We start from the raw sequence: 25,881 nt of genomic DNA on the forward strand, positions 1-25,881 counted from the left end.
AGTTAAAACTCTATGGACCAGACATCCGGAGATCCAGGGAGGACGTTCTACTGGAGATGCCGGTTCAAGTGGTTCTCCTGTCGGCCTTGAGTTTACAAGACAGCAACGAAGCCACGACTGAGACGGCAAGAAGATATACCGTGGCATAAGCTTCTCAGCGCCGAGCAGGCCTACAACGGATTAGAGTTATTCTTCATTAAATTTTAATTGAATTCTAATTCTATTGAATTCTAATCAATCATGGTGTGCAAGTTCTGCTCACATTCAATACATCAGCGGTCAGCGAAGTTTATATAGAGCTCTAGGTCCTGTAAAGATGCACTGTGTAGGCCAGAGTAAGTATCGCAACCTACAGATTTCAGCACCACGCACGTGGACAGCTCCGGACACACCGATGAAGGTGTACGGCTGTACGCTCGCGCGTGAACAGCTCCCCAAGAGTAACTTGGTGTCGGAGTGGCGGTATGAAAAAGTGTGGAGGTGTGTCGGAATGGCGGTTGCCCCACATCGCAACTATGCTGCTCATTGAAACTGTGCCGTCTATTGCACCCATTTCGTCTTTTCATGAATATTTAGGCTACTGATGATGAGTCATGATGAACTAATATGTATTACTAATACGAGCAAAGTAGCTTACATAGTGTTTTTTATCAACACTTTTTAAAAAATTGTTTTTAAATATTATGTTTAATTGTTAATTACCATGTGTGCACTCATATATGTACGACAGTGAAGAGAGGTGCGAGGAGGACAGAGGGGGTGCATTAGTATCATTCACTATTAATAGCCCAGCATTTCTAGATGACCCTGTCTGCAGTAGATGATCAAACTAACAAACAAACAAACTTTGATAAGGTCAAAAGGACTGCATGCACAGATAGACACCCCCATTTTATGCTTAAAGGGACACTGTGCAGGAAATGTTCAAAAAGGTACTGCAACTATGCTGCTCATTGAAACCGGGCTGCCTATTGCCAAATTTGATCTTTACATGTAAGTTTACTAAGTCATAAACAAATGTTTCCTAGTATGATCCAAGTAGTCATTTTTGCAGCTAAAAATGGCTATTTTTGGAAATTCAAAATGGTGGACCATGGAGAAGATCCCCATTTTCATGTATGAAAAGTGCAATTTTTCCAGTCATAACGAATACTTACAGTTTGATGGTGGGGGTACGTATTCATGAAAAAGGTAACATTAGTGAATGGGCAGCATGAATTCTTCAAATAAACAACTTAAAATCTCACACAGTGTCCCTTTAAGCAAGCATAAAATGGGGGTGTCTATCTGCGCACACACACACAAAATGCATGAACAGCACCTTCAACATTGGAATGGACACATGTTGTGCTACGCTTTCAACTATTCCAATGAATCACAAATACCTGTACAAAGTCAACTGCAATTCGAAGAAACAAACAGTTCATACAAAAACATTTTTTTAATTATTTATTTTCAAAAAATAGAAAACGTAAAAAAGTCATTCTTTCCTATATAAAACAAACACATGTGCATGCGCGCGCGCACACACACACACACACACACACACACACACACACACACACACACACACACACACAGTCCAGTGAGAAGCTCACAAAATGCAAAAGGGTGACTCAAAAGTGCCACATGCAGCACAGCTCAGCTCATCCCATGTCATCACTTGGTCCTTATTATTTCTTGTGTGGCAAGACGGATGATTTCATTGAAATCGAACTGAATGTATTTCCTCCAGAAACGGCGGTCCCTGCCAAAGATCTGGGCAGGATAGCAGGGGCTCCCTTTAAAGTAGAAAGAATAAAAGGAGAAAAAGAAGAGGAATAAAAAAATATATATATTAAAAGCAATTAAATTAAAGATACCATCAAAAAACGGAGACGTCCCGTCTACAGAATTATGGCACATGGCAGTTACCGTAGTCAGGCAGTCAGGGGACGGAAAATATCACTTTTGAGAAACAAAACAGACACACCATATCAAAAAGTTTTTTTTTTTCTTCGATTTTCCACCAAAGGGGCTTACCAATTCCATGGAATATCCGTGCCACTGCCCGCCCGGAGAACTTCTCGTCACTGCGGCTGGCCAGGAACCCTCGGACGTCGGCACGGATCTGGCCCTCCCAATCCTTCATCTGACGACAGACACACACACACACGGAAAGATTAGTGCTCAATAATCATTCCCCCCTTTTTTGACATTCAAGATCCAAGATTTCTTATATGACAGCATCTCATTATAGTGCAGTATGAGAGAATGAAAAAAAACAATTCTCAAAAAATAAATGTGTGTATTAGAGAGAGAGAGAGAGAGAGAGAGAGAGAGAGAGAGAGAGAGAGAGAGTGTGTGTGTGTGTGTGTGTGTGTGTGTGTGTCAGACATGGAAAGAGATCAGTGCTCAATTTCCCTTTTTTGACATGTTTCATTTGCCACGTTTTCTCCGTCACATTGAGAAGCCTGTTTTTAATTAGCAAATTATAGCTTTCAAGGCCACCTTGCCATTCTCAGTCTTTCATCTGACGAAAGATGAAGAAAGATTAATACCGCTTTTCTGTTTTCTTTTGGCATCACATTTGCCACATTTTCCCCGTCATACTGGGCTTTCTGCGTTGAAGTAATTAATCACAGTTTTAAGACATTTATGGTCATTTTTGGTAAGACATGCTCACATTAAGGCATGCCACTTCCTCTCTCTCTCACTCACTCACAGACACACACACACTTAAATACCCAGTACTTCTATTTGGATCTGAACACATAGAAGTGATGGTAGATCCATCCAAACACTGTTGGAAATACTCTGCAGTTTGGCAGGTGTGACTGGTCACACACAGTTAGGCTACATCCATCCATCCATCCATCCATCAATGGATTCGAGAGAATCCAATACAGTTTTGAATTGTCTCAGCCTCATGTTCCCATGGCAATGGCATTTTGGGTACCCCAAAACAATATTTTTTAACAGATTCCAGTGTGGAAAAATCTGGCAACATTACCGTTGCCAAGCCGTCTGGACCAATAGAATGGATATAACAGTTACGTCAGAACCATTGGAGTACAACAAACAGCAGGCTCGCACACATCATTCATAACAACACCAGCGTCCACGGTGGACCATAGAGTAGCAGTTGGAGCAGTGCTGCAGTCACTACTAAGTTTATTTTACAATAATTAGTCACAACTAAGTTTATTTTACATTACATTACACTTAACAGACCTTTTTGTCCAAACTGACTTACAGTTGTTTAGGTACAGGATATTGGTTACAGGCCCTGGAGCAATTTGGGGTTACATGCCTTGCTCAAGGGGCACTTCAACCATGGATGGAAGTGCTGGTAAGGGTGGGATTGCCAGAGCTCTAACAATTGAGCCATGGCTGCCCCTGCATTAGTGAAGCGAAATCTACTGGTGTTACACCAACTATGAAAGCAGCAGAGACGCTATTCTATTTTAAACCCACATGTAACTAGACAACCAGTAGAAGAAGGGATGTATGCACATGTGCCATACTTCTTCCATTGTTCTGGTGTATCTGTTCGGATTGTCTTACAGCGCACATAGAGGTGTGGCATGTGCATTGCAAGGTTTTCAGCAAGCATTGCCTTGCCAGTGTGGACGCGATCTATTTTTTTGCCCGGTAAAAGAAAATCTTGTTGCCTTTCGTGTGGCTGTTGTGTGGATGTAGTCTTAGTCAGTCAGTAATTAATCAGGCCAGCACTCCTATCTGTGACATCTGACTCCAGATGGACAAACAACCCATTATGGCAGATTGAGCGGAACCTCAACAGACTATTTACGTTTGATTTGAAACACATGCACACACGCACACACGCGTGCACGCCAACCTTGAGTTTGATGAGCGAGTCCTCGTCTTCATCCTGGTCCTGTTGGTACTCCTTGCTGAGGTCCAGGTCCCTCCTCTTGTCAAAGTACTCGCTCAGTAGCTCCTTCAGCCGCAGGCTCCTCTCCTCATCCAGCTCCTCGAGACAGTAGCTGCAGCTCCGGTACGCAACACTAGGGGGACACAGAGAGCCTTGAGTTTAGACAATACAATACAAGACATATTTTCAGTGTCATAAAAAAGGCCTGGAGCTGGAGGAGCTGTTGCTTTATAAAGGATTTGAGTAATAAATAAATCATGAAGGACCTATAGAAGGCTGCTGCTATAAATATGTTATAACATGTTAATAACCTTAGAAAGGCTTTAAAGCAAAGTTTGCGCTAAGAGGCGCTGCTTATGAACATGTTATAACGCATCTAATGTTTATAAACACGTTATAACGTGTTACTAACCTGCGGAAGGCTTTGAAGCAGGCCTTGAGTTGGTAGAGCTGGGTCCTCTCCTGGGCCTGCACACGGCCGTGGAGGAAGGCACACACCCGGTCCATCTCGTCGGGCGTCAGGTCGCCATAGGAACGGAAGTAGAAGGACAGGTGGCTGAACTCCACGTGGACGCCGCTCCGGCCTGAACCACCGAAGAACCCTGGGGAAAAGCAAAGCAGCGGAAAAAAGGAAAAATATTACTGGTTATTACTAGCCTCGCGCGCTATCCTACGTACTTCCGCCAAGAGACATGGCTCCGCACTATGTCTGGTAACTGTTTTCTCTGGAGCGATGTTGACCGATAGGATTTGGCCGGTGTTCTGACAAACGGTCCTACATTGTAATTTTATCCTACGGTAGGATGTTCTGTCAAACATGTCTGTTAAACGGTCCTACATCGCCAAAGATAGACGTCAGACATTTTTGTTCAACAACTGTCAACAACAAATGTCCTTCCCGCTTCCTGCTATTGCATCAGATAAACAACCCCCAGACCATGAATACGAAATGAAATGGTAGTATTATGGGATGGTCAGGACCAGACTAGGTTAAAACATGCTTGCACTTACACCGCATTTCACATTATTACGCAAATGACATTTTTTGCCGTTTTCCTAAATAATCAATAGAAATGACAGTCGTCATTATTTTCAAGTAATCGGCCATTAGAGTACAATTCAAAAGTTTTTGAATGAACCTTCCAATGATAACGGTATTTTTTTAAATAACAAAAAACTTAAAATGCCCAAAATGCTCTGTTCCAAATTATTACGCAAAACAGTTTTGTAGTGTTGTAATACAAATTTCTTTCTTTTTTTTCCCATTTACATCAAAACAGTTGGCATTTGGTACCTTCTAAATTACATTTCGATGTTCAAAACTTGGTCATAAGCTGTAACTGGAATGCTGCGTTTAACATTGAAGTCAATGGCAGGGCATTGCATGGGAGTTATGGAAGCCTAGATATCCTTGATGCTTTGCTCTCAGCTGTTTTTGTTTGTTTGGTCTGGTGACCCTCACTTCACTCTTCAATATACCCGTAGATTTCCATGCCACGTGTAGGTGCTTTGGAGGTGATGACATTCTAACTCACCAGACATAGCATCCCATTCATTTTCAATGGGGTTTTATGTCTGGTGCGTTAGAATGTCATCACCTCAAAAGCACCTAAACGTGGCATGGAAATCTACGGGTATATTGAAGAGTGAAGTGTGGGTCACCAGACCAAACAAACAAAAACAGCTGAGAGCAAAGCATCAAGGATATCTGGGCTTCCATAACTCCCATGCAATGCCCTACCATTGACTTCAATGTTAATCGCAGCATTCCAGTTACTAAGACAAAGAGCTTATCACCAAGTATTGAACATTGAAATGTAATTTAGAAGGTACCAAATTCCAACTGTTTTGAGGTAAATGGGAAAAAAAGAAAGAAATTTGGATTACAACACTACAAAACTATTTTGCGTAATAATGTGGAACAGAGCATTTAAAGTTTTTTATTATTTAAAAAAATACCGTTAACATTGGAAGGTTCATTCAAAAACTTTTAAATTGTACTCTAATGGCTGATGACTTGAAAATTATGACGACTGTCATTTGTATTGATTATTTGGGGAAACAGCGAAAAATGTCATTTGCATAATAATGTGGAATGCGGTGTATATCGGTGAGTGTGCTGGTTTTGTTTGGGCAATGAAACACCCACACCCACACCCACACCCACCCACACACCCACACCCACACCCACACCCACCCACACACCCACACCCACATACACACAAACACACACACCCTACCTGAGCCCCACTGTAGTTGCCTGAGTCCCCTCTTGACCAGGTGCAGTTGCCATCCCATAGTGTCCGCCAGCTCCACCACGTCGAACTCCAGAGAGCTGCAGGACTCCACACGCTCCCCGGCCATCCTCTTACGCGCCAGGGCCACCGCCACAGGGGGACAGCTGCTCAACACACACACGCACAAGCACACACATGCACACAAACACACGGTCCATCAACAAACACCAAGGACAGTAGGAAAGACACACACACACGCATGCACGCGGGCGCGCGCACACACACACACACACACACACACACACACACACACACACACACACACACACACACACACACACACACACACACACACACACACACACACACACACACACACACACACACACACACACACACACACACACACACACACACACACACAACCATGTTCTTGACACACCATGCTCCAGGCTCTTCTATTAGATGATTTACCTCTTAACTTAACCTTAACTTATCCTGAACCAGCTTTGTAGTACAGTATATGCCCCATGGAAACTTAGACACGGCAACCCATACACACACGGCTAATTACATTTTGGTGAGCTTGCGCAGCTGTTGCGATCCTCCGTAGCACTGCAGGTCGCAGACGGAGAGGGTGGGGTGCAGTAGCTCCACCCACTGCTGAGGATGCAGCTCCAGGTAGCACAGCAATGTCTCCACACCTTAACACAAGCACAACACAAGTGTCAACACCTCAAATTCCCTCACTGTGTTGCATGGCCTTAAAGGGGCTCCAGGTAGGATTAAAAGTTTAATTAATCACTGTCCCGAGTCAGCCGATGGTTATGTGAATCATTAGTAAGTGAACGATGACTCTCGCGACCACTTCCACGGTCCAAATGCAACTTTTTGACAGAGCGGTCCGAACGTGTGTCGTGGGAAACACTTTTCATACGAAAAATGGCATTCCGTGATGAAAAACATTCTCACAGCGAGTTTATTTGAACAGCATTTTTTCATTACGGTGTAAATTTTGATACAGGCATGCCACAGGCACCGCAGAAACAACGTTATCCTACCTTGTGCCCCTTTAAAGGAAATACATGTCAGCAACACTGTTCTATGCTTCCAAATATGTGATTGCACAACATTCTGGATGCTCAGTCCTTCATCAAGTGCACAATATCCTTAAATGGCTGTCAAATTCTATGTTATTTTAACTATTTTGACAATTTTAATATTTTCATCAGTCTTCACAGGATGGCTTACAAGCTAAGGTTGGTGTGACGTAAAACTAACCAAAGTATTTTTTTTGGTCTCCAATACAGTACTAATAGTAGTGCCGCGGTCTACTCACCTTCTTCTGTGATGTCCAGGTTCTCCACTACGTCCTGCATTGGAATGGCCCTCTCATGGGTGTGACACACTCTCTGTGTGACTACAAAGTCTTTTTCCACCATCTCCTCCTCCTCCTCCTCCTCCTCCTCCTCCATGTCACCTCCAGGTGTCTTAACCATGCCCTCCCTGTCATCATCTGCTTGAGAGGAAGAGGTCTGTTGATGGGGTTGTGGGTTCTCGGTCGGATTTAGCGAGTGCTTCTGCTCCTCACTGCTGGTGATGGTGGTGGAGGTCTGCTCCTCACTGCTGGTGATGGTGGTGGAGGTGGAGGTCTGCTCAGGTGTCTCCATGGCATCCATCTTAACAGCTGTGCTTTGGTCTGACGTGGTCACCTCTGATGGCTGCTGCTGTGCTTGGCTGTCGTGAACGCCCTCACACGCATCCATCAGCTCCATCATCTCCTCGTCATCTACTTCCATAGCCTGTGCAAAACAAAAACAAAACGTGGATATTAAGATTCAAGATTTCTCGGGGGCGCCTGTGGCACAACGCATTTGGGCTTGCATACTCATGGGGACCCTGGTTCGAGTCCGGCCGGGGTTGTTATCCAGCCCTACCTCATGTCTCTCTTCTGCTCATTTCCTGTCTCCTCTCACACTGTCCTGTCATTATAAAGGCACACAAAAAAAGATTCAAGGTTTCTCAATTCTCAAGATCGACATTTCATGTAGAAGAATTTGTCCCAGGAAAGCTATTTAAGAAAGTGCACACGTTTCGGCTGATCCCATGCTCAGTGCATCCTTTTTGTTGGATGGGATATCTGAAATGTTTGCACTGTTGTGAAGAGCACGGCAGGTGATGCGAGACCATTAAAACCCCTCTTTTTTGTTCCATTTCTTGTCTATTTCCGCACTGCTGGGCGGTCATCCAAAGCTCATAGACCCGTGGTAACCATCGTTTGTTTTACACAGAATACGAGTCTCAGTGGCTGTTGAATAGAAAGGCACAAGCATAGGCCCCATCTTGATTTACACCCTAGTGGATAAGCTGCCTCATAACACAATAGACATAACAGAGATACACAACAATGACAGTACAGATATATAGCATACTTACACGTCATACATTCCTCCTTACATACACTACCTAGCAACATATAAAGCAGCAGCAATAGTTTTTCAAATGTTAAAAATGTCTCAAATGGTTGCAGTGATTCCCCAACTTCCGGAGAAAGGCACTTCTGAATTTGCTACACAATCCTACATGAACTATGACTGCACTAGGATGTTTTTTAAGGAGCATAACTTCCCAATATAATGTGTGGCAGCAGGGAAACTGAAAAGTACTTAGTGTGTCTTTAATAGGTTGAATTAGTAGCCAGACAATGAAATCTTCTTTCCTAGAGTGCTTGAAAACATATGGTGACCAACAGACCTTAGCCATTTCCTGGTGCTTCTCGTGAATCTGTCTGCACTTGCATGATGGGAAGACCTTCTGGACGAGCTTCTTGACGGTGATGTAGTCCACAGTGTCTGAGTAGATGTGTCTCCGCAACTCGTGCAGATCCCCGCCCTGTAGAAGGACGCGTAAACAACAAGCAATCCAGTGGTCAGGGGGCTATAAGAAGCTGGTTCAGTAGTAATCCCGGTTAAGTTAACCTTGTGGTAGAGGTGAACTATCGAATAGAAGAGCCTGGAGTCTTGATTTTCGTAACTAAATGGTGCCTGCAGGTATATCTATTAGCAGGTATTAGCACCACTTCCTGTCCATTAACTGAGTCTGGTTTATGAGTAGAGGTGCAAAACGCACACCAGAAAAAGAGGTGCTAGCAACCAGTAAAACACTTGCAGGAGGAGAGAAGTGCAGCACACTCCCTAGTTGTATAAACAAGTTTTCAATGTGACAACGTTTCGGCCTGTCAGCCTTCCTCAGGTCACGTGTGGAAGGCCGACAGGCTGAAACGTTGTCACATTAAAAACGTGTTTATAAAACTTGGGAGTGTGCGGCACTCCTCTCCTCCTGTAACTAAGCCTGGTTTATCACTTAACCTTGTTGTTGGTATACCCCCCTGGTGTTTTAAAATGTTGCAACAAACAAGAATTTGATTTACATATTTCACATGTTGAAAAAGGCAATATAATAATAGCACATGAGACGTGAAAATAACTGAGTCAATGAGACACCAGTTAAACACGAGTAGATTAAACAGCATCTATTTTGAATACTTTTTTAAAAAAAAACAACATGACATGAGTTGACATCAACACTTGAAAGCCTGTGTTGGTATAGGTAACCTCTTGAATTTTTTTGTTTGCACATAAACCCAGAAATGCAATTACAAGTGAAGAGCTCAGATGCAAAATCCTCTCTTTTGATGAGTTTACAAAAACAAGCAGTATTTCTATACATTTAGTAAACCTCAAAAAACAGTCCATCTAATTCTGTTTGGGTTTGATTTGCTGTACATGATAGTAACTTTTAATGGGCTTTTTGATTGTGATCCCTTGGTGAAAATGCCATTTAAAAATGAAATTGATTTGAAGGCAATACAAAGAGTTTTGGAATGGCTTTTTTTAAAGGGTTTTCCATCTGAACACCAAACAAACTAACCGCTTAGTGCAGAGCCTATGTTATAACCTTACTGTCACCAAAATTGTGAAGGCTATGTCTTAACTATGTTACGTAGCCTCTTACTGCAGCTGGGGTCGCCGGCGACCCTATTAACTTGCTGAAAAATGCTTTACTACATCATAACAACATTACTATGGCATTACAGAGAGCCATAGTGCTGCGCTAAGGGGTTAGGGCTCCCGGTACTGTCATAGCATGTTATGATGCAGTTGAGTATTTTCAGCAAATAGTGAATAGGTGTGAAATGCCTGGTGATTGGATACTCCAAAGAGTTCACCAAAGAGTATCCAATCACTGGGCATTTCACGTCCTAGCAAGGCTAGAACACTTGACATTGAGAAACAGTGTATGCTATGATTCCTTGGCACACCGACCTCGGGGTCCAGGAAGAGGTGGCAGTGCGCGGGCTCCCCGTCCCTGCCCGCTCGGCCGATCTCCTGCACATAGCTCTCGAAGCTCTTGGGCATGTTGTAGTGCACGATGCCCCGCACGTCCGACTTGTCTAGGCCCATACCGAACGCCACCGTGGCCACCACCACACGTAGCTCGCCGCACATGAAGTTGTTCTGCACGCGCCGACGCTCCGACGCCGACATGCCCGCGTGGTACGCCTCCGCAATCCATTTGAGGGGCTTGCGGATCTTCTTCCTGGCTGAGCACGGGAAGAACCAGAGGGAACATATATGATGCATCAGGGGTTCGCAAACTATTCCAAATTGGGGCCCACATGAAATTTTCATAAATCTTCCACCCTCCTCTGGCCCAATTAACTCAAATAAATTGCCAACAGCCACCCACCCACACACACACGCATACACAAGTTTTGATTTATAGAAAATGATTTTCAATGATCCCACTTGGAATACTTTCAAGGCCCACCAGGCCCACAGTTTGAGAATCACTGTGATGTACAGTATATCACGAAAGTGAATACACCCCTCACAGTTTTGCAGAGTTTTGAGTATATCTTTTCATAGGAAAGCATTACAGAAATGTAACTTTGACACAATGATTAGTGACCTTTTAGCAACATATTTAACCGCTTAAATTTCTTGTTCACTCAGAAAAAAACAAAATACAGCCATTAATGTTTGAACATGTACTCACAAAAGTGAGTACACCCCAGATTAAAATCCGGTAGAGAAGGGGCTATGTTGGCTCGAATCGTCTCGAAATGAAACGAAATGAAAAGGGATGACAAGGGAGGTCATCAGTGTGCGTTTCAACCTTTCTTTGCATTGAACTTTTAAATTTTGAGTCTGCATCTGGCTTAAATAGATTGGTGTGAGATTTGAATGCAATCCTATGGAGAATATCATGATCTGCTTCAGTAGTCACAGTGCATGTTGACATGCATGTTTCTTTTAGGTGTATTTCAGATTGCCAATGTTGACAGCATTCATGCATCCCCAAACCATGTCAGTCCCACTACCATGCTTGGCTTATGAGAGGATACACCTTTTTTGTAAAACTCACTTGTTTACCACCACACATGCTTGACACCATCTAAAGCAAATTTGTTTATCTTGGTCTCTTCAGACCACACGACATGGTTCCAGTGATCCATATCCTTGGTCTGTTCATCTCTCTTGAGACCAAGATAAACAAATTTGCTTTAGATGGTGTCAAGCATGTGTGGTGGTAAACAAGTGAGTTTTACAAAAAAGGTGTATCCTCTCATAAGCCAAGCATGGTAGTGGGACTGACATGGTTTGGGGATGCATGAATGCTGTCAACATTGGCAATCTGAAATACACCTAAAAGAAACATACATGTCAACATGCACTGTGACTACTGAAGCAGATCATGATATTCTCCATAGGATTGCATTCAAATCTCACACCAATCTATTTAAGCCAGATGCAGACTCAAAATGTAAAAGTTCAATGCAAAGAAAGGTTGAAACGCACACTGATGACCTCCCTTGTCATCCCTTTTCATTTCGAGACGATTCGAGCCAACACGGCCCCTTCTCTACCGGATTTTAATCTGGGGTGTACTCACTTTTGTGAGTACATGTTCAAACATTAATGACTGTATTTTGTTTTTTTCTGAGTGAACAAGAAATTTAAGCGGTTAAATATGTTGTTAAAAGGTCACTAATCATTGTGTCAAAGTGAAATTTCTGCAATGCTTTTCTGTGAAAAGATATACTCAAAAATCTGCAAAACTGTGAGGGGTGTATTCACTTTCGTGATATACTGTATGACGCAAAAGGGAAAAAAAGTCCACTTGGAGCAGGAATGTGTTGCTCCCTCTTGTTTTACTTAGACCATGTAAAAACGTGAAAATTAGAGTAGTTCTTCCCAGGTAATTTACTTGCTTATCTAGAAAGGTCCAGTACCTAGAATCCTGCTTCCCATCCAACCCATTAACAATATGAAGTTCAGAGCAGACATCAGAGCCAGAGGTGCATCCCGTATGCATCAACTGTTACAATTTATGTCACCCATGTATTGCTCAATGAACAAAAGATGATTGCTGGATTAATTAACTAATAGAGTACACACACGCACGCACACACACACGCCCACATACAGGGACACACACAAAGGAAGACCATGGCTTTGTACCCAGAGCTTTCTTCTTCTTGCCCACTGGGTTGTCGTCGTCCTCTTTGCGGGGCACGGCCGACTCCTTGACCGTCACCCCCTGCAGGCAGGTGCGCAGTAGTGCGGAGATGCGCGTGGTCTCCTCTCGCCTGGTGCAGTACACAATGATGGAGTCCAGAGCACCAAACCGCTCCCCCTTCAACAGACACACCAGGGCCTATGGAGAAGAGAAGAGAAGAGAAGAGAAGAGAAGAGAAGAGAAGAGAAGAGAAGAGAAGAGAAGAGAAGAGAAGAGAAGAGAAGAGAAGAGAAGAGAAGAGGAGAGAAGAGGAGAGAAGAGGAGAGAAGAGAAGAGGAGAGGAGAGGAGAGGAGAGGAGGAGGGTGGGTGGGAGTGAGGGTGAATGAGAGGAGAGGAGGAGGGAAGGATGGGGGACAATCCTTCATCAATCCTATGGCACATTTTTAGTCCCATATATGTCAACTAGCCGAGAGTATGAGGAGGTTTTATTATCCAAATGTTATCCATCCAAAAAATCAACATGTCTCATAATGTTAGTGTCATAACAACCACATTGCTGAAATTATCTTTTTGTGAGATGTGTGAGTATTGCAGCCAGGGCTCTAAATAAACTTTTAATAAGCCAAAATGGCTTGAAGTTGTTAATCTTACTAGCCAAACAAGCACTCACTATTGGGTCAAAGTGGCTGCCAAGCTTTCTTTTCTACAAGCCAAACTGAAATTTCACCAACATTTGGGCTTACATTGCCCATGGGGACCCCATTTCGAGTCCAGCCGGGGTCATTTCCCGGCCCTGCCCCATCTCTCTCTCCCAATCATTTCCTGTCTACTCTCACACTGTCCTGTAATAATAAAGGCCAAAAAGCCCCCAAAAAATACTTTTAAAAAAAAGAAATTTCACCACATCTGGCCAGTTGGTGGGTAATTCAGAGGCCTGGGGGTGCAGCGTAGCGTACCTGGTCCTTGTCCCGGTCCATGGAGACGGAGAGCTGGAGGTTGTGTGGCACGGCGGCCGAGCGCACGGCGATGCCCTCCTGGTCGCTGATGTTCAGGTGGTGGGCGATGTCCAGCGCGGTGGAGAGGGTGGCCGTGGCCGTCAGACCCAGCAGACAACGCACACCCAGACGGTCACGCAGCACCTACACGGAACAAAGACGATTGTCATGGTTAGAGAGAGAGAGAGAGAGAGAGAGAGAGAGAGAGAGAGAGAGAGAGAGAGAGAGAGAGACCGAGAGAGAGAGAGAGAGAGAGAGAGAGAGAGAGAGAGAGAGAGAGAGAGAGAGAGAGAGAGAGAGAGATTGTGTGCCAAAACAAATGAATGAGGTAGTCGAGACGGGAAAGGGAGACAGAGAGAGAGAGAGAGAGAGAGAGAGCAAGGCCAGGTCAGGCCAGACCAGCCCAGGGACAAAGACATTGTTTTTCTAAATTCCATTTTTGGCGTAATGGTCCAAAAATGCCACGTTAGAGGGGTGTGGTGCGCTCCCTCCTCCCTTTAATAGGTCTCCAACCTCAGCTAAAACAACACCACATAAGCAGCATGGTAAAAACTGGACTACAATTGAAGCCGGCGTCATACCTGTGACATAACAGTGTCATAATGGTGTCAAAACGGTGTCATCATGACACAGTCATCATAAACATGTCAATTTCAAAAGTTTTATGGTCATGAAAATTTGACATTGTTAGGGCTGTCTTTAACATAACCGAATTTCACTTAATGACAAAGGTCATAAAATGTTTATGACACTGACATGTTTATGATACATGTATGACTGCGTTATGACACTGTTATGGGTACTGTTATGTTAAGTATGACGCTGTTGTCAAATTAAGTGTTACCGAGGATTGTCATGGTTAAAAACAACGGTTGCCATTGGAGGTATTATAAAAAGGCTCCATACAGAAGATTTGTTATTTGAAAGTGCCTGAAAAATAAATATGTAGCTAAAGGATTTTTAAATATTTGCTGCGATACATCCGATTTATTGTTGTGAGAATGCTTGTCCCAATGTGCAACTCCCCTATGCAGAAAGTACAAAGGGGATATTGATGGAAATGCAAATCAAAACTACTATTTTATTTTGAAAACACATTGGTTCTGGCCTCTGGTGTGCACGTACACATATGCATATTTCAAAACTCTGGTTTTTAAAATATTACATTCAGGGAGCTAAAATGCGCCTGTCACCATGGAGGTTTTATTTGTATCCACAAGTCATATTCACACGTAAACGGATGATAGATAGATAGATAGATACATAGCATTTAAAAATATCTATCTATTTAAAAATATCCGCTCTTAAAATATCAGCACCTTAATGTCTTAATTCAGCCTCACCTTGCAGAGTCTGAGGTAGCAGGGTCTGAAGTTGTGGGACCACTCCGAGACGCAGTGGGCCTCGTCAATACAGGCGAAGGCCACCGGGGGGAGCTGGTCAGCAGGGGGCAGGCAGCCGGAGCCGGAGTGGCCCCCGCCCACCAGGGCCTCGGGGGACAGCAGCAGCACATGCACCTGGCCCGCCTTCACCTGAAACACACAGTTGCTCAGCTGTTCAGTCAACGCAAAACATACACAACACCTGGCCTGCCTTCACCTGAAACACACAGTTGCTCAGATGTTCAGTCAACACGGCTCTACCGTGACTGCAACGGTAGGGCACTGGGCTCCTACATCGGCGACCTGGGTTCAATTACGCCTCGAGTGCGCCCATCTCTCTCTCTCTCTCCCCACTTGTTTCCTGTCCAATTTCTCACTGTCCCATCATAAATAAACTAATTAAAAAAAGACCAAAAAATATTTTCTTTAGAAAGATATTCAGTCAACACAAAACAATACACCACATCTGAAACATGCAGTAGCTCAGATGTTTAGTCAGTAACAAAACAATACACAACACCTGTCTTGCCTTCACTTGCAACACACAGTCCGTCAAATGCTCAGACAAAAAACGTTTGGAGGTTGGGGTGCCCATCATATCCACAAAAACAATAATCCAGGTGCCAGGCAAAAAATGGTAGACGGCATTTCGATTCACAGACCAGTGCTCTTCCCCCATCCTCCTCCATGATTGAAAACGAAAGTGAAAGCCCATTGGGAAACTCCAACTCCCATTGTCATTGTGACACAGCACTCCACAGCACACAAGTGAACACTGCACACTGCACACAACAAAATTGCATTTATGCCTCACCCGTGCAAGGGGGCAGCCCTCAGTGGCACCCCATGGGGAGCAGTGCAGTGGGACGGTACCATGCTCAGGGTACCTCAGTCATGGAGGAGGATGGGGGAGAGCACTGGTTGATTACTCCCCCCACCAACCTGGCGGGTCGGGAGTCGAACCGGCAACCTCTGGGATGCAAGTCTGACGCCCTAACCGCTCACCCATGACTGCCCTTGAGGTAACACACTGATGATGGCTTGATAGCCGAAACGCGTTTGCTTTTGGACATGGTGGTAATTTATTAATAAATAATGAGACTTAGTTTGTGAGTGCGGATTTTTCTTCTTTCAGCTTTCTGATATTCGGAAGAGTGAAAGAGTACCCACCTTCTCTATAGCTGCCTCTCTCTGCTTCATGCTCATGTTGGAGTGAATGGCTGCAGCCTTAAGATTGGGAGGCAGACCTGAGAGCTGCAAAAATTGGGAAAACAAACATGTAAGCAAAATATTTAATATACTCCTTTGGTTATAATATACATGCATTCTGTTCAAAAGTCACCATGCAAATCAAATATCTCTGACAATCACACACACACAGACGCACAGATGGACGATTGGACCGTGCATAATCAAGTCTAATCATGGGGGTGGGAAATGAGACCGACAATGTACTTGGAATTTTAGATTTAGAAAAATGACAATAGCATTATATGGCTTTAAGGTGCACTATGTAGGATGGTGGCCAGAGAAGGTATTGCAACTAATATGCTGCTCATTAAATTCTGGAAAGAAACTGCTAAAACTATTACACAGTGCACCTTTACATTTAATTGAAATCCAATCATGAAAAGGGTGTGGGAGCATTATGGGGTTCGCATGAACACATTGGCCCAGGAACTTAAGCCTCACCCCTATACCCGATTATACTGCCTGGGCTAGGCCAGAACTGGGCCAAACCAAGAACTGTTGTCTGGGTAATGGTCCCTCCTTAACTGCCAGGGTTCACCAGCAAGCCCTGGTTCAACAGGCCATGGCTACCATTCTAATTGGCCGACAGTATAAACGCACCAGGACCTCTAGTCCTTGGCTTTAATTCCTGGGTTTAAGTTCCTGGGCCAATGACCCGCAGTATAAACAGGGCTAATGACTCAAGCATATCCAATGATCCATGAGGGAAACCGGAGGAGAGACCATATTAGATGTAGATTTTTAGATTTAAATGAATTTGTCATTATAAACGCATTACCGGTATATGGAGGTGGGTGGTGCATATCGGGGCTCTTGCCAAACAGACAGTATATGTAACGACACAAGCATACCTGATCGTCCATGAGGGAGACCAGAGGAGAGACCACCAGCGTGATACAATTGGACCTCTGGGCGTAGAGGTAAGCCGGGAGCTGGTAGCACAGGGACTTGCCCATCCCCGTGGAGAGCACCACCAGGGTGGACTGGCCTGAAACATTAGAGAAACATAAAGTGAATAAATCAACCATGAACACTAGGCCAGCTCATGACTGCACACACACCATGGACAAACTCCCTATACGTAAAGGTCCATTGCAGGAAAAGGGTAGCAATCAGAGGCAAGAACCTAAACCTATGTTTTTATGAGCAACTCTAGTATGTAAGAATCACGTATTAATCGCATATGAATCACGATTCCTGATTCTCCATACCATGACCACATTCCCCCTTACGTAAAAATAAAGCCCAGTTAGGGGGAACGGCTAGCAATCGAGATAGCGAAACTTGAGACAGAGCTAATACCTTTAGATGAGCAACACAGGGATTCATAATTCTCCTCACACCATGAACAAACTCCCAATGCACACTACGGAACAAATAAAGCCCCATTACAGGAAAAGAGTAGCAATGTGAGAGAGAGAGAGAGAGAGCGAGAGAGAGAGAGAGAGAGCGAGAGAGAGAGAGAGAGAGAGAGAGAGAGAGAGAGAACCAGAGAGAGAGAAAGAGAAAGAGAGAGACCCTAGAGTAGAAGTTGAGCCGGTAGTAATATGTTTACCAGATAGGATTCGCATTATGGCCACCTCCTGGCCCGGCCTGAAGGATTTGTATCCAAAGTCTCTTAGGGCCGAGAAGACTTCCTCTGGCGCAGCTGAGAAGAGGAGAGAAGAGAAAAGAAGAGAAGAGACGAGAAGCGAAGAGAAGAGAAGAGAAGAGAGAAGAGAACAGAGGAGAAGAGAAGAGACGGGAAGAGAAGAGAAGAGAAGAGAAGAGAAGAGAAGAGAAGAGAAGAGAAGAGAAGAGAAGAGACGGGAAGAGAAGAGAAGAGACGGGAAGAGAAGAGAAGAGAAGAGAAGAGAAGAGAAGAGAAGAGAAGAGAAGAGAAGAGAAGAGAAGAGAAGAGAAGAGAAGAGAAGAGAAGAGAAGAGAATGGATCTAGGTCTCAATATGAAACTTCAGAAGTCTACCAGAAGTCTACTGTGGAGATGGATCGACAGTCTCAATACACATTCACAAGTCTACTGTGGGGATGTGCTTACGCCATTTCATTACATTTATATTAGATAAACAGATGGGCTACATTAAATTTAAATTAATAAATAAAAAAATGCATATATTGCAGATATTACACAAACTAAATATCAAATTGCCGTCACATGTATTAATCCATTTAATCCATTTTAGCATAAAGCACCTGCAAAAAAGCCTGCTAAATGTCTCAGCCCTTTTTGGGAAAAGGTGCCCTCAGCCTAAAAAAACTAAATATTTCAGCCTCCGAAGCAATTAAAAACATGAAATGAGTTGTATCCTCATCTTCCATTGGAATGTGTTCATTCAGCTCTTACATACCCACATTTTTAATAAACAATCTAAAATCTCATGGGCCTGAATTCTGCGTCTATGTCGCTCCAGACGCCTAGGTCAATGCAGTGTATACAGTATATCAATGGGTTAAATAAAATAAGAAATTCCATGCAAAATTGTTGAAAAAGGTATATGCCTGATGAAGATCCAGGGTGATCGAAACGTTGCTTTTTAAATAATAAAGTGTATTTTTTGGAGCTTATCGGCAGTGTGCAGACCTACCTTTTTCAACTGTCTGACTTTTTTGTCTGGCAACTGCAACAAGTGTTTTTGAATGTGCACACCCTACCCAAAACTATTACATATTCAATGGCAAATCTCTTCACACAATAATGTCCTGATAAACCCGTGCCATACCTCTGACTTTGCCTTCGTCGTTGAGGCCGTAGAGGGGCTCCATTGGGGGTGGGGGCGGTGGCTTCTCGTAGTCCGGTCTGATGACGTTCAATAGGGTCTCTTCCTGCTTACCCTGGCCTTCGTCCCCATCCTCCTCTTCCTCCTTCACACTTGGTGCTGCTACCACTGTGGGTAAGGACACGTAACGGATACGTAACAACATTCGTTAAGAGATTCACATTCACCTTTCAGGCGTTTGGCAGAATTGGTCAGCCAATGATATAGAAAAGGGTAGACACGTTCAGCATAAAAAACATTAAAAAAATTCAAGGCTTGAAAAGCCCCCCCAAAAATGTTTTTAATACATTAAGTGAGTTGGGAGAGAGAGACGGAAAAGGGCCGGCAAAGGACCAGGCCGGGGAATCGAACCCCGGTCGGCCGCATAGCAGACGAGCGCCCTACCGTTAGCACCATGGTAGGGCCATTGACATTGTTTTTGAGTTCAAGCAACCAGTTTATTATTTATTATGCAGAAGAGTGCCTCGGCCTCTTCCATGTTTTTTTGTGCTCACCGACTTGTTCTTTGTCAAACAGAACCTTCAAATGACCACCTTTTTATACTATCTGACCGCCATAGCCCAACAGCCCTTTGGTTTCTGCTTTTGACAGACACTGTGTATTCAACTACACCGCATTCCACATTATTATGCAAATGACATTTTTCGCTGTTTCCCCAAATAATCAATACAAATGACAGTCGTCATAATTTTCAAGTCATCAGCCATTAGAGTACAATTTAAAAGTTTTTGAATGAACCTTCCAATGATAACGGTATTTTTTAAAATAATAAAAAACTTTAAATGCTCTGTTCCACATTATTACGCAAAATAGTTTTGTAGTGTTGTAATCCAAATTTCTTTCTTTTTTTCCCATTTACCTCAAAACAGTTGGAATTTGGTACCTTCTAAATTACATTTCAATGTTTAATACTTGGTGATAAGCTCTTTGTCTTAGTAACTGGAATGCTGCGATTAACATTGAAGTCAATGGTAGGGCATTGCATGGGAGTTATGGAAGCCCAGATATCCTTGATGCTTTGCTCTCAGCTGTTTTTGTTTGTTTGGTCTGGTGACCCACACTTCACTCTTCAATATACCCGTAGATTTCCATGCCACGTTTAGGTGCTTTTGAGGTGATGACATTCTAACGCACCAGACATAAAACCCCATTGAAAATGAATGGGATGCTATGTCTGGTGAGTTAGAATGTCATCACCTCCAAAGCACCTACACGTGGCATGGAAATCTACGGGTATATTGAAGAGTGAAGTGTGGGTCACCAGACCAAACAAACAAAAACAGCTGAGAGCAAAGCATCAAGGATATCTAGGCTTCCATAACTCCCATGCAATGCCCTGCCATTGACTTCAATGTTAAACGCATCATTCCAGTTACAGCTTATGACCAAGTTTTGAACATCGAAATGTAATTTAGAAGGTACCAAATGCCAACTGTTTTGATGTAAATGGGAAAAAAAGAAAGAAATTTGTATTACAACACTACAAAGCTGTTTTGCGTAATAATTTGGAACAGAGCATTTTGGGCATTTTAAGTTTTTTGTTATTTAAAAAAATACCGTTATCATTGGAAGGTTCATTCAAAAACTTTTGAATTGTACTCTAATGGCCGATTACTTGAAAATTATGACGACTGTCATTTCTATTGATTATTTAGGAAAACGGCAAAAAATGTCATTTGCGTAATAATGTGAAATGCGGTGTATATTCCATGACATCAACATTGGCCACGTTCACGCCGTTTATTCATTCACATCTTGGCCCCATCGTAACGGTGTAAACTAAGAATAATGGATGGTTCACGTGTGGGCGATATAGTTTTCAAGATCTTGTCAAGTCAACACTCGGGAGGCTAACAATGCACGTTTCGAATGACAGGCAGCCGCCGAGAGAAAGAGAAGGAGGGGGGGAATAATATGCTCTCTCTTCCTGCACTGCGTAGTTCATAAAAACTCTCCTTTTCCAAAACCACAGCATTTCCTCCAGACATCATAAGCCGCCGAGCCACACGAGCCATCCAGAAACCTCACTCGCTCGCACTCGGACACGCATTAACTTAACACATTGAAATCCTATATACAGATGGCCGCATTTGCATATATTGCGTTATGACATCCGGTCGGTCGGCGTGGAGCGTTATTTCGATCAGGGGCCCTCTGTGCAGTGTCAGTGTATGAAAGCAGCAACAGCGTTGGTGCGGATGGATGCTGCTTTGTGGTGGAGGTGGCGGGTGGGAGTTGGCCTTGTAGGCTACCCAGATACGGACTATTTGCATACATTGCGTTATAACATCCGGTGGACGTGAAGAGTTATTTCGAACAGGGGCCCTCTGTGCCTCGTCAGTGTGTGGCAGTAGCAGCATTGCTAGTGATGGAGAGATGGGGGGGCTGGGTGGAAGATCGCTGGTGGATGGGTTGAGATTGAGACTCCGACACGCATTCACTTAACACTCGAAATTCTACAGATGGCCCCATTTGCATAAAATGTGTTACAATTTCCGACGGCACGAAAAAAGTATTTCACCAACAACAACAGTGGTTGAGCTGCTTTGTGGTGGGTGAATGGTAGAGTTTGAAATGGGGGGGTGGGGGGTGGACGGGGTGCTCGCATGAGCACTTTGACCCTCTGGCACGGGGGCCGTACGACATGACATCATGGCCAGACAGCGGCAGGGCTGGTAAGCTCATCTAGCCCTCCGACCCAACCGCAGGTCCTAATGCGGTCTTGGCTTTGGCCCTAGAGGCTCTGGGCTCTCTCTCTCTGGTCTGGGTCCACCACGCGTTCTCTTTCCTTCTTTCTTTCTCTCTCTCTCGCTTTCTCTGTGGAATCGCTTCTGGTCTGGTCTGCTCTGCTCTGCGCAGGCTGGACATCGTCCGCATGTGGAGTTGAGATTTCCAAAATCACTGTGAAAATGAACCTCAGAGAGAGGAGAGAGAAGAGAGAGAGAGAGAGAGAGAGAGAGAGAGAGAGAGAGAGAGAAAGAGAGAGGAAAGAGAGGGAGGAGAGAGAGAGATCGAGCAGAGAGAGAGAGGAGAGAGTGCCCTCTGGGGATTGGTGGTCTGTACGCAGCGTCTGCAGCGGGATCGGGAGCAAGAGCAGTAAGGCAACCACTGCCCCCGACGCGTCAATCTGCGCTACCTGTAGATCTGCGCTACCCGTCAACCTGAGTTGCAAGTCATTACAAGGCACTACTTTCTGTGGGTTTGGATTTGGGCTACTGTACGTTAGCCCCCTTTTGGTAGCTCATCTCGACAGAACACCAGTGTCGCGTCAATATAAGTAACCCATCAAGCTGGAATCCTAAGCCATTACGGCAGACTAGCTACACAGCTACACTAGCTACCCTAATTATGTGTTAGTGATTTGGGCAATGTTAACAGCCTATCGGTAGCGCATCTTGATAAGGATAGATAGATAGCCTTTATTGTATTGAAAAGCAGCCCATTTTGACAGAATTCCCCTTCTATTTGACCAACGGCCAACATCACCACCAAAATTCCGCACCCCCCCTCCTCTCCTCTCCACTCCACTCCACTCCATTCCACTCCTCTAGTCCGTCGTACGTCAACTGATGCAAGGTCTCGGCCGAGACCTTAAATACCCAAAAAAGGTCTAAAGAGCTGGTCGGACTTATGTGGTTTGATCCTGCACTGATCAGGTCCCTTCACGTCATTCGCACAGACTTGTCTTTCACGTTCTCCACCACCCCTCACCCCCACCCCACACACAGACACACACGGACAAACACCCATGGACACACACACGCGCGTGCAGACACAAGCGCGCAGACACACGCGCTCAGACACACACGCGCTCAGACACACACGCGCTCAGACACACACGCGCACACACACACACATATACACACACACACATATACACACACACACAAATACACACGTACGCACGCAGACACACACACACACACACACACACACTCCTCTGTTTGAAGGGCCTTGACGTTTCCAGTCGGCTTGGCCTGCGTGTCGGCACGAGCCAAGGCAAGGCAGTCGGGCAAAAGCAGCCACCATCGACATCCATTATTTCAAACTCAGACCTATAAACTTTCCGGCGATAAACCGCCGCCAACGGACCAAGCGGCTGCCAAGACAGTTGGGGGGGGAGAGAGACTTTACCCGCCTCTCCGCGAAAGACAGACAGACAGCAGAGAGAAACCAGAAAGGTCAACACATATTGTAGGAGGAAAAGGGCCACAGGCATGATGTGGATCACATTAACCCAGCAGAATAGCAACAGCGAGCCGTTCGCTATATGCGTGTACATGTGTGTGTGTGTGTGTGTGTGTGTGTGTGTATGGGTGAGTTTGAAAGGGGGTCATAGACCACCACACCACAGAAGCTAACTTTTTAGAACATACCATAGAAGACAGAATTAATCAATGTTAAAAAAAGTCTGTGTGTGTACATGTAGTGTGTGTGTACATGTAGTGTGTGTGTACATGTAGTGTGTGTGTACATGTAGTGTGTGTGTGTGTGTGTGTGTGTGTGTGTGTGTGTGTGTGTGTGTGTGTGTGTGTGTGTGTGTGTGTGTGTGTGTGTGTGCATATATGCATGCACGTGTGGGTCTGGGTGACGTAGGGTGGTTTGGGCTGGAGACAGAGTTCAACCACAAATGTACACTCTTCAGAACAAGCCCACGAGACAAAAACCAGATAGCCGTTTCTCTTTCTCTGTATTGGGCCAATACGCTGAGGTCACCGGCGTTTAACTGTCACTCACCTATGGGCTCGGAGCGAAGAGTGCCCGTTGCCCGGGCAACCTCCTCCAGGGTGGGCAACTCGAATGGCTCCTCTTCTTCCTCTGGAGGGGCACCGGCACTGGCACTGGCACCGACCACCCCAGGAGCTGGAACTGAGAGGAGAGGAGAGGAGAGGAGAGGAGTGGAGTGGAGTGGAGTGGAGAGGAGAGGAGAGGAGACATGACCAAGAAGACAACAGGGTTAGTCAGCAGCATTTGTAGCAGTGATGGGACACGCTCAACTTCTAAAATAAAATAAAGAACTTTGGGTGCGTGTAAAAAAGGACTGCACACTTAAAAAAACTGCATCATTTAGTCAGCCTCAATGGCATTACGCTTTAATTCAATTATGAAAAAAAAACGACACTGCTCCTCCGGAGTGGCATTTGTGATCCTCATTGCCATCCACCGCAGCAGCCGCAGCTGAGGGGAAAGTAGAGGAGAGGAGAGGAGAGGAGAGGAGAGGAGAGGAGAGGAGAGGAGAGGAGAGGAGAGGAGAGGAGAGGAGAGGAGAGGAGAGGAGAGGGGGACACATGACCAAGGAGATCATCACCATGGCCAAGGAGACAGCAGGGTTAGTCAGCATCATCAGAATTACACTTTAACTCAATAACAACTCCTCCGCAGTGCCACAATCACCAGCACCACCAGCCACCGCTGCCATCCACCGCAGGAGCCAGAGCTGGGGACAGGGGAGGGGAGAGGGGACATCACCATCGCCAAGGAGACAGCAGAGTTAGTCAGCGTCATTGTCATTACAAGGGGGGCCAAGGGAGAGGAGAGAAGCAGGCACTCCAGCCCCCGACACATTGCCTTACATTTTAACCCCAATAAGAATTCATTTATTCAATAACAGTGGCCACCGCTGCCAGAACTAGGACAGGGTAGAGAGAGGAGATCAACATCACTAAGGAGACAAAAGGGAGGCTCAGCATTATTAGGGTCACACATGGACCGAGAGAAAAGTGGCAGGCACTGCACTGCCCTACAAAGGCAAAGTGCAGTAACTACGCCGACACTGACACTGAGAAAAATGTTTTCAAAGCATTGGATGCTGCAGTTCTTTCATTCGCACAGGACACCAAGTCCCACCCACCGGCCCTCAAACATTAGTGTGACTTGTTGGCTCATGATGGCAGAGGCAACAGAAGGGTCAAGATCATACAGTATAGTGTTTCAATGGGCGCAAGAGAGGCAACATTGCAAAATGGCAACGTACTTAAAGGGTTGAGAACACTGTATTCAACATTAAGTAGAAGAGGCATTGGACTTTTTAGTGGTCAATAGACTGACAGGACCAGGGCCCTCTAAGATCAGTCATTTGGGAGAGGGGACATCATTGTAGCCAAGGAGACAGCAGAGCTAGTCAGCATTGTTGGCCTTAAAAGGGGCCAAGAAAGAGGAGAGAAGTAGACACTAGTAGCCCCTGACACATTGCCTTAGCCTGATAAACCAGACTAAATGTGAGATTAATTTAGACGCAATTTAGTCTGGCCCCGATGAATGACACATTCGGAAGATTGTTGATGGGAACAACCCGTTGTTTTTCAAACTGTGTCAGTGCCTATTGGTCAACGCTTTGTCGTCACTCCCTGAAAACCCCGTCCGATTTGCAGCCAAAGATTCAAAACAAATCAAAACAACTCCCCTGCATTGTAATTGGTTTGCCAGATTCTGGGCATTGGGGCATCATCCGAGGCTAGACCCACTCGCAGGCACAAATAATTTTGGCCGCTGGCAGGTGGGGATAGTTTACTTGGCCAACATTGCCTTACACTTAAATTCAATAACGGAAAAGACACTGGGTTTTCCCTCTTGGTCCAGGACGGGTTCGATGGGGAATCACCAAGGAGATAGCAGGGTCAGCAGCATCATTACGTTGTGTTACACAATAAGAGGCAACTGGCAGGGCCCATCCCCAGACATACAGCACTGTACTTAAAATTATTAATAGAAAAAGCATCAGGTTTGTTTTCTTTTTTAAGCAAAGACACTGGAATCCTTTCACCCTTGCATGGGTGAAGCATAAATGCAAATTCGTTGTGTGCAGTGTGCAGTGAACACTTGTGTGCTGCTGTGTCACAAT

General features: G+C 44.8%; 1 protein-coding gene across 1 annotated transcript in view; it reads right to left on the reverse strand.

Annotated features, from left to right (window-relative positions):
- Positions 1–1,530: 1,530 nt before the first annotated feature.
- recql4 (RecQ helicase-like 4) overlaps positions 1,531–25,881 on the reverse strand; it is a 36,967-nt gene continuing 12,616 nt past the window's right edge. Inside the window, exons 8-24 of the mRNA XM_063185725.1 lie at positions 23,778–23,909; positions 18,984–19,148; positions 17,821–17,913; positions 17,117–17,253; positions 16,185–16,268; positions 14,976–15,164; positions 13,594–13,776; positions 12,639–12,834; positions 10,440–10,717; positions 8,869–9,006; positions 7,454–7,916; positions 6,689–6,818; positions 6,118–6,278; positions 4,290–4,479; positions 3,842–4,010; positions 2,023–2,131; positions 1,531–1,781 (exon numbers count right to left, since the gene is read on the reverse strand). Coding sequence (XP_063041795.1) covers positions 1,660–1,781; positions 2,023–2,131; positions 3,842–4,010; positions 4,290–4,479; positions 6,118–6,278; positions 6,689–6,818; positions 7,454–7,916; positions 8,869–9,006; positions 10,440–10,717; positions 12,639–12,834; positions 13,594–13,776; positions 14,976–15,164; positions 16,185–16,268; positions 17,117–17,253; positions 17,821–17,913; positions 18,984–19,148; positions 23,778–23,909 — 2,939 coding nt within the window. The 3' untranslated portion in view covers positions 1,531–1,659. The remainder of the gene's footprint in view (positions 1,782–2,022; positions 2,132–3,841; positions 4,011–4,289; positions 4,480–6,117; positions 6,279–6,688; positions 6,819–7,453; positions 7,917–8,868; positions 9,007–10,439; positions 10,718–12,638; positions 12,835–13,593; positions 13,777–14,975; positions 15,165–16,184; positions 16,269–17,116; positions 17,254–17,820; positions 17,914–18,983; positions 19,149–23,777; positions 23,910–25,881) is intronic.

The sequence above is a fragment of the Engraulis encrasicolus genome, chromosome 20 (genome assembly GCF_034702125.1).
Source record: "Engraulis encrasicolus isolate BLACKSEA-1 chromosome 20, IST_EnEncr_1.0, whole genome shotgun sequence".
NCBI classification, from domain to species: domain Eukaryota; kingdom Metazoa; phylum Chordata; class Actinopteri; order Clupeiformes; family Engraulidae; genus Engraulis; species Engraulis encrasicolus.